General features: G+C 42.0%; 1 protein-coding gene across 2 annotated transcripts in view; it reads right to left on the reverse strand.

The window, feature by feature from the left end:
* TANC1 (tetratricopeptide repeat, ankyrin repeat and coiled-coil containing 1) overlaps nt 1–14,227 on the reverse strand; it is a 287,746-nt gene that overhangs the window by 129,723 nt on the left and 143,796 nt on the right. For both annotated transcript variants that reach the window (XM_011991663.1, XM_011991653.1), the window contains exon 4: nt 4,105–4,302. In XM_011991663.1, coding sequence (XP_011847053.1) covers nt 4,105–4,302 — 198 coding nt within the window. The remainder of the gene's footprint in view (nt 1–4,104; nt 4,303–14,227) is intronic.

Below are 14,227 nucleotides of genomic sequence, written 5' to 3' on the forward strand. Positions count from 1 at the left end.
CAGAACCGGCAGAAGCGGAAGTGGCCGGCACTCTCCAGTGTCCCCATACAAGGAGTAGGGCAGGAACACCCACTTGTCACCATCTGCTGTCTTACTCCATCACAACATTTCAAAGGGTTGCTTCTCATTCATGCACGATGTTTTGATTGTTTGATAATGGGCCCAGAGTGATCTGGGAAAATAAATGCAGATACTTTATAAAGTATCTAATGATATTACTAATAAATCACAGGAAATGAGCTTTTCTCTTCTCTGGAAAACAACAGCACACGTTACAAATATAGATGAATTTTAATCCAAAAAGACTTGCAACTGCCACAGAACTACTTTAATGGATGCTGGTCCTTGTTTTCATTAACAGAAAATATATTTACCATTAAAAACAAAAGTTTTGAAACAATACTCAGAAAACAGTCTTCTAACAACAACAAAAAAAGACAAATAAATGGAGGAAGGTGGCAGAAGAGTAAATAAAAATAATAACCTCAATATGAAGGGAAAGTAAGAAACGCAATCATGTAACATGCAGGGTCACACATTATCACAAGGTTAATTAAATTATCTCTGGCCCACAGTTCCCAAGATCCAGGAAGTAATCATCAATTGCATTAACATACCTATTTTTATTAATACAGGCTGTGTTGTTCAGAGTGTCTACTTACAGGGGTTTGGAGTATTTGATCCTTGCAAGAATAATTGTTCCAGTCCCTGACAGTTTCTGGATTAGCATCAATTAATGAAGAGTTTCTATACAAACAAGTGAAACAAGTTTGATTTTTTTGTTTTTGCTTTTTAACCTTAAACAAGAGAGGAATTGGTGGGGGTGGGGCCTCTTACAAATCAGAACAGAAGTCATCAAGGTAATTTCAGAGCACGGGTCTGAATGATGGCACAACCCTGGAGCATGATCCACTGTAGGGCCGGGCTGGAAAGAGAGGAGGGGAGTGGCTCCATACCTCTGAGTGCTGCAGACACACTGTACTGACTCCATCATTAGCAGCAACGGTGCTAGCTTTTAAAATAGATGAGTCTTTTTAAATCCAGTGCACATTCACAACCATGTGTCAGCTTTTCTTTTTTTTTTTTTTTTTTTGTTAAAACCAGGCAGGTAGAATATTAGAGCTCTGGATACTTTTACCAACAATATGGTTTAAGCAGAAATCTGTGTTAGACACTGAAAAAAAATATTGTTCATTATTTGATGTACTGAGTCACTGCCATTTTTAAACAGCATCTCTGCCCTAAACTTTTCCAATTAAAATTACCAAGATAATGAAGCCAAATTACCACTGTGAGACACTAATTTGCTGTACAAATTTGGGCAGTGAACAAGCACTGCTCTGTTAGAGATGTATTTGCTTAGTTTATTTAATTATCATTTGGACCAAAAACATCTAATAGAGAGAACATCCCAAATCCATTAAAAGCTTGTATGTTTCAGAACTACTAACCTCCTTCTATTCCAAGGCCTTGCAAAGAATTTAGCAAAAATAAATTTCATTCCTATGGAGAAAAACTTGATATTTTCTTTAAAGAAAAAACTAATGTCCACACACATATAAGGAGACACGGCCTTATCAGGGATTCTTCTGCCTCCATGCCTGTAACCTCCATGAAACCTTTCTGGGTAGCCACACTCTCGAGGCTTGCCATGCCATTCAATCCTACCTAAAGTCCCACTAAAACACTGAATTTGTCAATAAAATTATATCTGAAGTGCAGTCTTCCCTGAAGTCTCTCAGGTGTTCCCCAGTCCTAATGCCCAAGCAATATTAATTCATTTGCAGTAGCAGAGACTATAGGTAGGCAAATTGTCCAGAAATCTCTGCACTTGGCATTACCTTCAACAGAGATCCCTTAAGAATATCGATAGTTTCTGAATTATCTCTATTATCCATTTTATAGAGATGAGGTATAAGACATCTTGTTTGTCCTCGAGCATCAGACACAGGAAGCACAAAATGTTTTTAAGAAGAAAAAACTACTCAGTGATACTTTTTAACGCATAGTAAGGCAGACTTTATTCAGGACCATCTTAACACATATAGGGACCACTGCAGCGGGATTTTGCAGGTAGGGAAAGATTGAGCTCAACTCCAAATACAGGATGGGAAAGCGAGAATTTATAGCCAAGGAACAAGGTGGGGATTGGTGCATGAAAAATTACTAAGAAGAAACACCAGGGGTAGGAAGGCAATTCTTGTTAAAGACAGGTCAGGGTGACCAGACGTCGCCTGGAAGATGGTGCAGGATGAGGAATCTAATCAGATTTGGGTGGGGATGGGGAGGCGTTCTTGCTAAACTTAGTAGCATGCTTCTTAGCTAAACCTGGATTTTACAAGAAAGTGCGTGTGCACACACACACGCGGACCTAGGAGAAAGTTCAGGAGCGTGACTAAAGTGTAGCCAAGCAAAGTGGGTTTTTTTTTTTTTTTTTTGGTCAATATACACACTAATTCAGGGGGAAAAGACAAATGACATACCTGATAATAAAGAAAAAGTAAAATACTGTGCATACTTTTCGGAAAGAGTAATTCCAATCAGGATAACCCAGTATGACAGGCAGTGTGGGAACTATGATTTGAAGGAAGAGAAGAAATGTGACAAAGAGATACAGCAGTGAGGGAGGGCAAAGAAGGAAGGACAGACATTCCAGGAATTTCCCCAAATACTGATAAACAGGTCAAATTCCTTGGCACAGGAAATTACTTCATACCAAAAAGGTTCCTGAGTTCCAGCTAATTAATGGATTGTAAACAATGTTGTCCTAAACCAGAAAATTCTGCAACAATAAAAGATTTTGGACCCTCACCAATTCAGAGCACCGTTTCTAACATTCAGAGCCTTTAAGGATGCCCTCCTAATTTACCCACACATAAACCTCAAAGATCTACTAAATGAGTCGGCATATGTCATCTCAAGTAATACAAATATTACCAAGAAATCAGAGAAACAGATACCAATTTCACAGCCCTAGGCACATTTTGGGTAGATTCTGAATATGTTTACATGTAATTGAGAAGAAACCCTACACTGGCGTATGATCAACTGGGCCCCAAATTATCCTGCCTTTTGTAAACACTCCACAAACCTTAAACAAAAAAAAAAATTCAAGAACTTTTAAAACTCAAGGTATCAGCATTTTAGAAAGGCTTTCCTCACATGTGAATCATAACCTCTCAAAGCTCTGTTTGTTTTTTGGGGAGTAATGTTAAGTGTAAAGCATTGATAGAGGGAAGCCAAAATACTTTCAAAGTATAACAGGAATAATCCAAAGTCCCTTTCCCCTACCCCTTTACAAGTCTGAGTTTTCCAAACAAACTTTATAGCTGTTCAAATGCTAGATGATGTAATCAAATAAAATACATCAGTATATAATACTAGGTAGGAATAAACAGACTATCGTCAGATGACTTTTGCCTACATCCATAACCTTTAAACCCACCAAGTGTGAGCTTGGATTACAGTCATGTGTCACTTAATGATGGGGATACGTTCTGAGACAGGCATCGTTAGGTGATTTTGTCATGGTGCGAACATCCTCAAGTGTACTTTCATAATCAAGGTGGCACAGCCTACTACACACCTAGGCTCTATGGCATAGCCTATTGCTCCTAGGCTACAAACCTGTACAGCATGTGACTATACTGAATGCTGTAGGCAACTATTAACGCAGTGGCAAGGATCTACGTATCTAAACATAGAAAAGGCACAGTAAAAACACAGTATTACAACCTCATGGGACCACTGTCATACATGCAGTTTGTCATTGATTGAAAGAAACATCATTATTCGGTGTTATAACTGTATAGTGCTCCTTAATTCATCAGTGAGAAAACAATAAAATTGCCGGTTAACATCAGTACTGATAACAAAATCTTAAATCTTTATAAAAATCTAGCCTGGCAGTCCTAACAGAATGAATCTATTAAAACCATACTTTTTCCTTAAATTAAAAAAAAAAAAAAGATTTCTTTCTTCTAGAAGATACTATGACAAAGAAAAAACGTTCTCCCAGAAGATTTCTCATGGGCACTAGGTTTGCTTATTTTCAACACATGTACTACATATATAACCAAGGCAGCTCCTTCGTTCCCTGTTTACCTGGGGACTTTTTGTTTGCTCTTGATTGCACCAAGTGAGACTGTCGAGGCAGCAAAGGTGATGAAGGCAGAGACATCGAGACACCTTTGGCCAAGCTCACCCTATAGGTGTCCTCTGCTGCGGGAAGACTGCTCACAGGAGAGTCAGCACCGTGGTCAAGGGGCAGGACTGGAGAAGTCTCTGGACCAAAGTCACCTCCTAGAGTAGAGAGGGAATACTTAGGTTAAACCATCCATTCATTACAAGTTGATGCAAATTTAATTCCTATAAACTATATTCTCAGAACATAATTCCCATATATCAGATGTGTGTATTGAATTTTTTTAAATGACTTCTCCCCCACTACTCTTGAAACGTTTTACCCTACGAGGGAAAACTCAAGCATCAGTGAACTCTGCTCCATGTGCCTTTCTGCACTACCCTGATATGGTTTCAATACCTAACAAAGGATCCAGGAAGCCACTGATCTGAGATTAGATCAAGGTCAGTTATGAATGATCCACAAGAAGCTTTGATTTCAGAAAAGGAAAAGGAGATGGCTTACTAGCCTTACATGGGTATCAGTAACACAGATTCAGATACCAACCCTTCCAGAACTCCCGGGTCTCCACTGCTCCTCTCTAATAAGAAAAGTCTAAGGGAGACTCTAGCCTACATCCACATTCCTCCCCAGCAACATCCATTGGTTCTCTCATCCCATCTACTCAACACTCCCCATGACACAGGGCCACCCTCCTAAAACTCAAACAGCCCCAAACCAGTCATGAGACTGGAAACATCCCTCACTTATTAGGCAGCTTCCGCTTGACACTCTGCCCCTAAACAAGTTTGGGGACAAACAAGCTTACTATTATGAAATTAAACATTGTTAAATATGGTGAACCCCAAGTTTCTCTTCAAAGAATCAGTATGTCAATATGTTCAACTCTCTTATTTTTGATTCTCCATTTTAAAGTTTAACTTCCTGGTTCTCTTCGGCTTCTTGCATCTAGTTTCAGTAAACAACTTTCCTGCCAATCCTAATTAGTAGTTCACACCTGTTCCCTGGTCACCTGCTCTGTCCTGACTCATCCCGGTCACCTGCTCTGACCCAAGTCACCTTTAGTTACCTGTTCCTAACCATCCTTCCCACCAAACTACTTACCCCACCATTCTGGCTCATACCCCTGCTGTCTTTAAAATAGTCAATCAGAATTAGCTTAGACTGTTTGGTCCAACCCTAATCAATAGGGGAATGACACAGCAGTAGGGGCTACCTGCGTCAGGAATAAGAACTCCTGCCCCTCTCCTGTCCAGGTGCACTCTCGCCATTGTTCCATCTGTGATGAGCACCCTTTCTGCAGAAAGTAAAAATTGCCTTGCTGAGATCATCAAATTTATGTTCGAGTGCTATTTCTTTGTGGCACCAGGGAACAAGCATTTCTAAAAACATTCTAGGGCAGGCAAAACCTCAAGCAGCAGAGAGGATATAATCACAATGTTAAAAAAATATACAAGAAAGAGTATCTTGGCTGGAACTAGTCTCCCAAAAAAAAAAAAAAAATACAGCCAGTCCTCATGTATTCAGATAACACATTTTCCTCCGATTGCCTCTCCCCACCAATTACCTTTCCCGCTCCTCAGTATGTACTAAGATGGAACTAAGGATGTGCAGGGAAAGAATGTAAGTCATTATCTGCTTCTTAAAAAGCATCTTCAAACTCTAAGTCACACACAGCAGAATTTGAAAGACGCATAAACTTTCCCAGAAGAACACGAGTGTCTGTGACAAAAGCTATCCAACCACTCCTTGCCATGCCTTCCTGGCTCCAAAAACAAACCCAAAAAACCACATACACACACACACACACACACACACACACAATCAAAGACTAGATTTTAAAAAAAGAAAAAATGAAAGCTGCCTAGCTAGGCAGGAACTAAATTTTGCAGATTTTTGTGTATAAGGCTGAAAAGGGATACAAACTAAACCATCAAGTTTCAAGTGGTATCACTGTGCTTGTTTTTTGTGTTAGGAGTCAAGGGGAAGTAGAGTCAACCCCTCCATATAGGACAGGCACATGCCTTATTTTTTTTTTGAGACAGAGTCTCACTCTGTCACCCAGGCTGGAGTGCAATGGCACGATCTCAACTCACTGCAACCTCCACCTCCTGGGTTCAAGCGATTCTCCTGCCTCAGCCTCCCGAGTAGCTAGGATTACAGGCACACACCACTACACCTGGCTAATCTTTGTATTTTTAGTAAAGACAGGGTTTCACAATGTTGGTCAGGCTGGTCTCGAACTCCTGACCTTGTGATCCGCCCGCCTCTGCCTCCCAAAGTGCTGGAATTACAGGCATGAACCACAGCACCTGGTTGGCACATGCCTTACTTTTAAAGGGAACTCACAGCAGAGCAGTGAACAGAAAAGTCCCACAATGGGCATGTCAGCAAAGCCAGATAATTTTAGTCACTCCTGGGTTAGCTATGCATGAGGCAGTTTTTATAAACTTGGGAAACTAAAGATTTATCGCTAACTGCCCAAATTACCGGCATCTGAAGAAACAACACAGATCAGAAAACTCACTAGGGCCGGGCGCAGTGGCTCACGCCTCTAATCCCAGCACTTGGGAGGCTGAGGCAGGCGAATCACGAGGTCAGGAGTTCGAGACCAGCCTGGCCAACATGGTGAAACCCCATCTCTACTAAAAATACAAAAAAAAATTAGCTGGGCGTGGTGGTGGGCACCTGTAATCCCAGCTACTCAGAAGCCTGAGGCAGGAGTATTGCTTGAACCCAAGAAGCAGAGGTTGCAGTGAGCTGAAAGTACACCACTGCACTCTAGCCCAGGCAACAGTGTGAGACTCCATCTCAAAAAAACAAACACAGAAACAAAAATCTCTCACTGGAGTTACAAAAATAAGGACATTCATGCAAATCCCCAGGATGAAGTTCTGTCCTCAAGGGAGAGAAGCAGGCAGGAGTTAGAGGCTTTTACCTCCTAGAGTCTATGTGGACAGCAATGGCCCCCAGCTGGGCCCCCCCGACAAGCTTCATCCACCTCCTTTCACCAGCCAGCACTGTAAGATACTATTGTCACCAATCCCCAGAACCACAGGGGCCAGTCTTATAGCACTGGGGATGAGCCTGGAATCTTTGAGAAACCACCTCAAGGCTTTCAGCCAGGTCACGAGGTTTCCCAGCTGCTTTCCCTTCAACTGTCTGGCGAGGAAACAGATCTTAAGGCAGAGCTGGGCTGCACTATGATGCCAGCTCGCGGTGAGGCCGGATGCCCTCTGTCTTGACAAACTTGTAAAAGCTGAGGGATGGTTGTTTTCTCATCACCACCTCACTCTCACATTGAGAATGCAAGCAGGTGCTGTGCTTACAAGAACCATATCACGTCAGCCAACTCTCGGGTGTACAGGCAAGAAACACCAGGAGACAGACCAGAACTTGGAAAGCGCTGTAGTCACAGCCACAGGACATTACACACAAAAGACGTGTAGGGGACCTTGAAGAGGTGACACTGGTTTTCCATGTGGTTTGAAGAGAGCTACATTGCCCTGTGGCTGTTCTTACATAGCCTAAATCACAGACCCAGCTAGTCAAATGGCTGTGGGACGGCCTGACAGGCCACAAAGGCACTGTCCCCTACTCACACATGAGTATTACTGACCTATACAAAAACAAATAAAAACCCAGATTTCAAGTCCTTTAATTTGGATGAGGACACAAAAGAAGGGAGAAATACATGTACCACCACCAGAAATAAGTAAACAGCACTGAGAAAGGTTTATTTTCTTAAATACTCAGAATTCTCCAACATGACACAAGAGAAATTAGGCATTGAAGGGAAAAAGAATTAGTTTCCTAATTATAAATTCTGCCCATAAACTTTGTTTAGAACAAGCAAAGCAAATATTTTCATTAACTGCAAATGTGGTGGGGATGAGTTTCCAAAGCATGCTGTAAGCATGAGGACCTTCAGCCTTTGGAGCAGCTGGACTCCAGCACTATGATTTTATGCAGGCTGCAATAAAACGAGGCTTAAGAGAAGAGTTAGCGGGAGGGCGGTTTCCATTTCAAGTTTACTTCACTATCTCAGTATAATCACTCCCAAACATGTTGTTCTGTTTGGTTTGTTTTTCAGAGGTAATGCAAGATCTCTAACTTCCAGTATCCTTTCATGAGAAAGGTACAAAGTAGGGAGAGAAGTTTTATGTATGAACAGGAAGCACAAAGCGGGGTGGATCCAGCACTCTGGAGCCAGGAGCTTTAACTGCACAAGCGCAGGGGGTTTAAGGTCAAACAAAGGGCATCACAATGACGCCAGGGGCAGAAAGTGAAAATCGCTTAGGGGCATCCACTTGAACAATACAATATTGGTTCTGGGCAACCTGACATCAGAGATTCTCCAGTTGATTTCACGTTCCTCAGCAGAAGCTTAAAGACATTTAAGAGGAATTAAAGATGTTTCACTGCAACCACCAGCACGGCTGGCATATTTCTTACCCCTTGAACAGATACTGTTTTCTTTTAACTATGACTTGTTTTATTCCCCACCTTGATTATTGTTTTCTTTTAACTATGACCTATTTTGTTCCCCACCTTGATTAAATGATGGGAAGCACATTTCAATCACCCTTCCTGTTGCTGCAGGCAGAAATGCCAGGTAGGACAATGCAACCTCTCCGGGGTATGAAAACCATGTTATCAATGACCAGTAATTTACCTCCTCCAGCTTCACTAGCAGGTGTTTCCCATGGAACATTTACACACCACAGACAGTCACACCTATCTCTTATACACATCTAGATGTGTATAAGAGACAGCTCACATTGAGAATGCAAGCAGGTGCTGTGCTTACAAGAACCATATCACGTCAGCCAACTCTCGGGTGTACAGGCAAGAAACACCAGGAGACAGACCAGAACTTGGAAAGCGCTGTAGTCACAGCCACAGGACATTACACACAAAAGACGTGTAGGGGACCTTGAAGAGGTGACACTGGTTTTCCATGTGGTTTGAAGAGAGCTACATTGCCCTGTGGCTGTTCTTACATAGCCTAAATCACAGACCCAGCTAGTCAAATGGCTGTGGGACGGCCTGACAGGCCACAAAGGCACTGTCCCCTACTCACACATGAGTATTACTGACCTATACAAAAACAAATAAAAACCCAGATTTCAAGTCCTTTAATTTGGATGAGGACACAAAAGAAGGGAGAAATACATGTACCACCACCAGAAATAAGTAAACAGCACTGAGAAAGGTTTATTTTCTTAAATACTCAGAATTCTCCAACATGACACAAGAGAAATTAGGCATTGAAGGGAAAAAGAATTAGTTTCCTAATTATAAATTCTGCCCATAAACTTTGTTTAGAACAAGCAAAGCAAATATTTTCATTAACTGCAAATGTGGTGGGGATGAGTTTCCAAAGCATGCTGTAAGCATGAGGACCTTCAGCCTTTGGAGCAGCTGGACTCCAGCACTATGATTTTATGCAGGCTGCAATAAAACGAGGCTTAAGAGAAGAGTTAGCGGGAGGGCGGTTTCCATTTCAAGTTTACTTCACTATCTCAGTATAATCACTCCCAAACATGTTGTTCTGTTTGGTTTGTTTTTCAGAGGTAATGCAAGAGCTCTAACTTCCAGTATCCTTTCATGAGAAAGGTACAAAGTAGGGAGAGAAGTTTTATGTATGAACAGGAAGCACAAAGCGGGGTGGATCCAGCACTCTGGAGCCAAGAGCTTTAACTGCACAAGCGCAGGGGGTTTAAGGTCAAACAAAGGGCATCACAATGACGCCAGGGGCAGAAAGTGAAAATCGCTTAGGGGCATCCACTTGAACAATACAATATTGGTTCTGGGCAACCTGACACCAGAGATTCTCCAGTTGATTTCACGTTCCTCAGCAGAAGCTTAAAGACATTTAAGAGGAATTAAAGATGTTTCACTGCAACCACCAGCACGGCTGGCATATTTCTTACCCCTTGAACAGATACTGTTTTCTTTTAACTATGACTTGTTTTATTCCCCACCTTGATTATTGTTTTCTTTTAACTATGACCTATTTTGTTCCCCACCTTGATTAAGTGATGGGAAGCACATTTCAATCACCCTTCCTGTTGCTGCAGGCAGAAATGCCAGGTAGGACAATGCAACCTCTCCGGGGTATGAAAACCATGTTATCAATGACCAGTAATTTACCTCCTCCAGCTTCACTAGCAGGTGTTTCCCATGGAACATTTACACACCACAGACAGTCACACCTATCCCAACATGCTTTCCATCTCACAGCATTGAATGTAATCACACTGTCTCAGATGGGAGACTGGGGCCTGGGAGGTAACCCCAAGGAACAGGGACCACAGCTAGAACCTCCCCACAAACGGTCAGCTCAGGCTCTAACATTCTCACCACTTCACATGTTTAAGAGCTTTAATTTGGGGGAAAAGATAGAGATCCCCAAAACAGATACATTTTTAATGAGTATTTTAAATACATAAGGAGTCAGCACACTTTGCTGCAAAGGGTCTGATAGTAAATATTTTAGGCTTCGCAGGTTACATATAGTCTCTGTCACTCATATACACACACACTCCTTTGCTTCTTTTAAAATCATTGATTCCCTTAAGTCCAAAAATAAAAGTCCAGAAAGGGCAAGGGGACACACAGACATCTATAAGAACCTCTCTGTTCATAATAAATAAAAATATATATGCATACAAATAAGTTAAAGTCCTAGTTTGCAAAGATAACAAAATTATCAAAGAGAATAAAGCCATCCAATAAGGCGTTATAAATTGGCAGAAATGGCTTTTCATAATAGTTGTTTATTTTAAAAAGTGTTTACCATTACAGGCTGTGAAAAGGGATTTCAATTCGAAAATGGAAGAAAATATGAATCTGGGAGATGAATGTTGAAAGGCAGCTATGCAGAATGACAACGTCTAACATCACAGATTAAAGTACATGGAGTGCAGGATTAGAGACAGCTTTAAAAAATGAGGGCAGTGAAGGCAAGGAGATGAAAGTAAAAGCATATTTCAGGAAGGGAAGGGCTGAGAAAGGCAAGGGTGCACTTAGACACTCAGGTAAATAGGTCTGCAGAGGCAGGAAATAAGATTTCCATTTATTGTGCCACTGAAGTGCTGGGGTGGGGTGGGGCGATAGAAGCTTAGAATAGAAAAAGATAAATGTTCTGTTTATCCAGCTCCAGAAAACGAGACTTGAGCAATGCATTTAACTAGGGCATTAAATGTGTTAGGGCATCTTTTGTGCAGTCTCCACCTTAAGAGTGCAATATTTCTTAAACATTTTCCACCGTAAGGTTTTATAACCACATAACTAAATACACACACACACACAGACACACACACACCGCTATATTTATAGAAAACAGATTTCTTCCACAAGATCCAGTATCATTTTTGAACCCTTCAGAAGGCTACAACTAAAAGCACTTTAAGCCATTTTATGTCTTATAGAATCTCCTAATTACAGGCAGAGCATTTTCAAAATAAATGCATCCAAGAAAACAATTTTCAAAAACCTTATTCAGACAATCATGATTAATTCTCAAACAATACCACTAAGAGGCAAGAAAGCAGCTAACCCCTAGGGTACAAGAAACCTAGCCAATAGGACAGCGTATACTTGTCTTCAAAAATCCACCAAGTGGGATCTAAATAGAGATCAGTCAATACTGTCCGCATGGTTTTATTCTTAATACTCAATGATTATAGAACCAAACGTACAAATGTGCTTTATCCTGAAACAGATGAGTAAACAGACTGGCATTTCCTCTCTAATTGTCAAAGTTTTCCTTTTAAGATATATCAGTATGCAAGAGTTTCTGTGCTTTAAAAATAAATGACCTCAGAAAAACTCCCACCCCCAAACTCCCAGAGGGGTGCAATTTAAAATAAATGCTTATTTTTTTTAGATGTATTAGATGCCAGGACAGGGTTCTGGGTGCTTTATATATATTATTTCACTTAATCTTCACAGCCACCCCACAAATTAGGCATTGCTATTAGCCCCCTTCTCAGATGAGGAAACTGAGGCACAGAAAGGATCAAGTATCTTGCCCAAGGCCACTCTGGCATATGTCAGAGCTGAGTCTGAACCCAGGCAGTGGGATCCAGAGTCCACTGTCTCAGTATTGATCCCCCTGGAGAAGGCTACTGAGAGAGGCTTTCAACATTATGTCATTTTGCATACTTAAGAAGGAAAACCAAAAATCGTATATGTAGGTCTACGCACAGTACTGGGCCACCACAGAGGGAAAACAAAACAAAACAAAGCACCCTGTTCCCTCGTCTATTTTCACTTTTCATGCCGGCTGGTTAATTAGCTCCACAGCACTCCCGCAGCACTCCTTTTGGGAGGTACCCAGGCCCAGTGATCATTAATCTTCTCTCAGTCACACCTCATGCTGTCACCATACAAGCGAAGTGGATCCAGGATAAGTGTTTAGTCATCAAGCACCCTAGTTTCCTCTCCTCTCCATGGGTACTGGACATTTATTAACTCTTGCAGCATTTGGGCCTGCTGCTTCTGCGGCACAGCGGCGCTGGGTCCGGTCATTCTGCCTAGTCCGATGAGGGGTGAAGTCGCGAGCTAGCTGCGGTGGAAGGCAACCTGGCAGGGTTCATTTTCAATCTGCATGGAATTTGTGATTCTACATTTCCTTGCCAGCACAGACTTGTCCAGGTCCACCAGTCCTGGGGAACACACTGTAGCTTGAATTCCGTGGCTCTGCCAGGTCGACTGATGCTACACCTGATTAGAGCAGCAGTTCCCAACGCCCTCCACATAGAGAGACCCCCAATCCCTGCTGAGCGAGGCTGTTTTAACTGGTTGGGAAAATGGCACAGGTGATAGTCCTTAAAGCTTACCAAGTGATTTTACTGTGCAGCCAGGACCGAGAGCCACTGAAGCAAGAAGGTGTCAAAAGGTCTGGAATGCTTATGCTACTTCCCAAGACAAAGAGGTTGCAAGAAAGGGAAAAGAAACTACAGGGCCTACTGTACTAAGTAATGCAGATTATTAAAATAAAAGTTTCCATTCCAAATGTACATTACTTGAGGGTATATGTGTATATATATGTGTATCTATGCATGTGTGTATGCACACACAATACGTTTACATCTATACAAACATGGACACTTGTACATGCATGGAGGGTCTCAAGGAGGATACACATCCAACCAGTAGCAGTGGCTACTATGTTCGAACATCGTTCGAATGGGAACTGATCAACTGAAGCATGGGTGTAAGAAATACACGTTTAGATGGTTTATATTTTTTCCTCTGTGCACATTTCCTGTAAATATTTAAATGTACATTCCCAAGGATTAAGCCATGTGTCGATTTTAAGATCTTTAGGATAAATGGGCCACATACTAAGGCCTAACTTGGCAAGTAGGGTGAAATGAAGCTCTATTCCACAAAGCATGTGCTCGAAGTGACATGTGTATAGGCACTGCTCGGAGGCAAGCTTGTTTGCAGCTGACCACAGTGGACACGGGCATGGCAGGAAGAAGAGTGCCAGTGCCCTGCTCCAAAGGTTGGATGCCAGCAGTGCTGAGCTTGCCACACTCCTGTCATTGATGGGCTCTGGGTCGGCTGGCATTTCTTCTCTTCCCACCCTTCTGTTTATCTTCCAGGTTGTGGTCATCTCTGCTGTCGGTGGCAGGGTGTGGGCACACTTGCAGATGCCCACTCACATGGGATATGGATAATCCAAAGCCCTAGGAAAACATCTAGTCTGCTGGGGAGGGAGGAGGGAAAGAGAGACATGAGGGGTGGAGTGTAATGGGAGAACAAGGAAGAAAGCAGATGCTAAAAAGGAAGGAAATGAGGCAGGACAGGACCAAGGAAATGAGAAGTAAAGAGAAGAGGGGGAACAGCCACTCAAGGAGCGGGGAGGGGTGGAGGTGGGGTGCAGGCGATAAACGCATGAATTCCTGTTTCTTTTTAAAACTGCATCTGGTTAGCAGTTCTGGTAAGGCCTCTCCCAATACCCTAGTAAAATGTCTAAGTACAAAGTAAGAAAACTCATGAGTGCAAAAAAAAAAAAAAAAAAAAAAAAGGAACAAAAGGAAGAGACTGCCAGAAAAGGGAAGAATT

Source organism: Mandrillus leucophaeus, unplaced genomic scaffold, assembly GCF_000951045.1.
Source record: "Mandrillus leucophaeus isolate KB7577 unplaced genomic scaffold, Mleu.le_1.0 Scaffold110, whole genome shotgun sequence".
In the NCBI taxonomy this organism is placed as follows: domain Eukaryota; kingdom Metazoa; phylum Chordata; class Mammalia; order Primates; family Cercopithecidae; genus Mandrillus; species Mandrillus leucophaeus.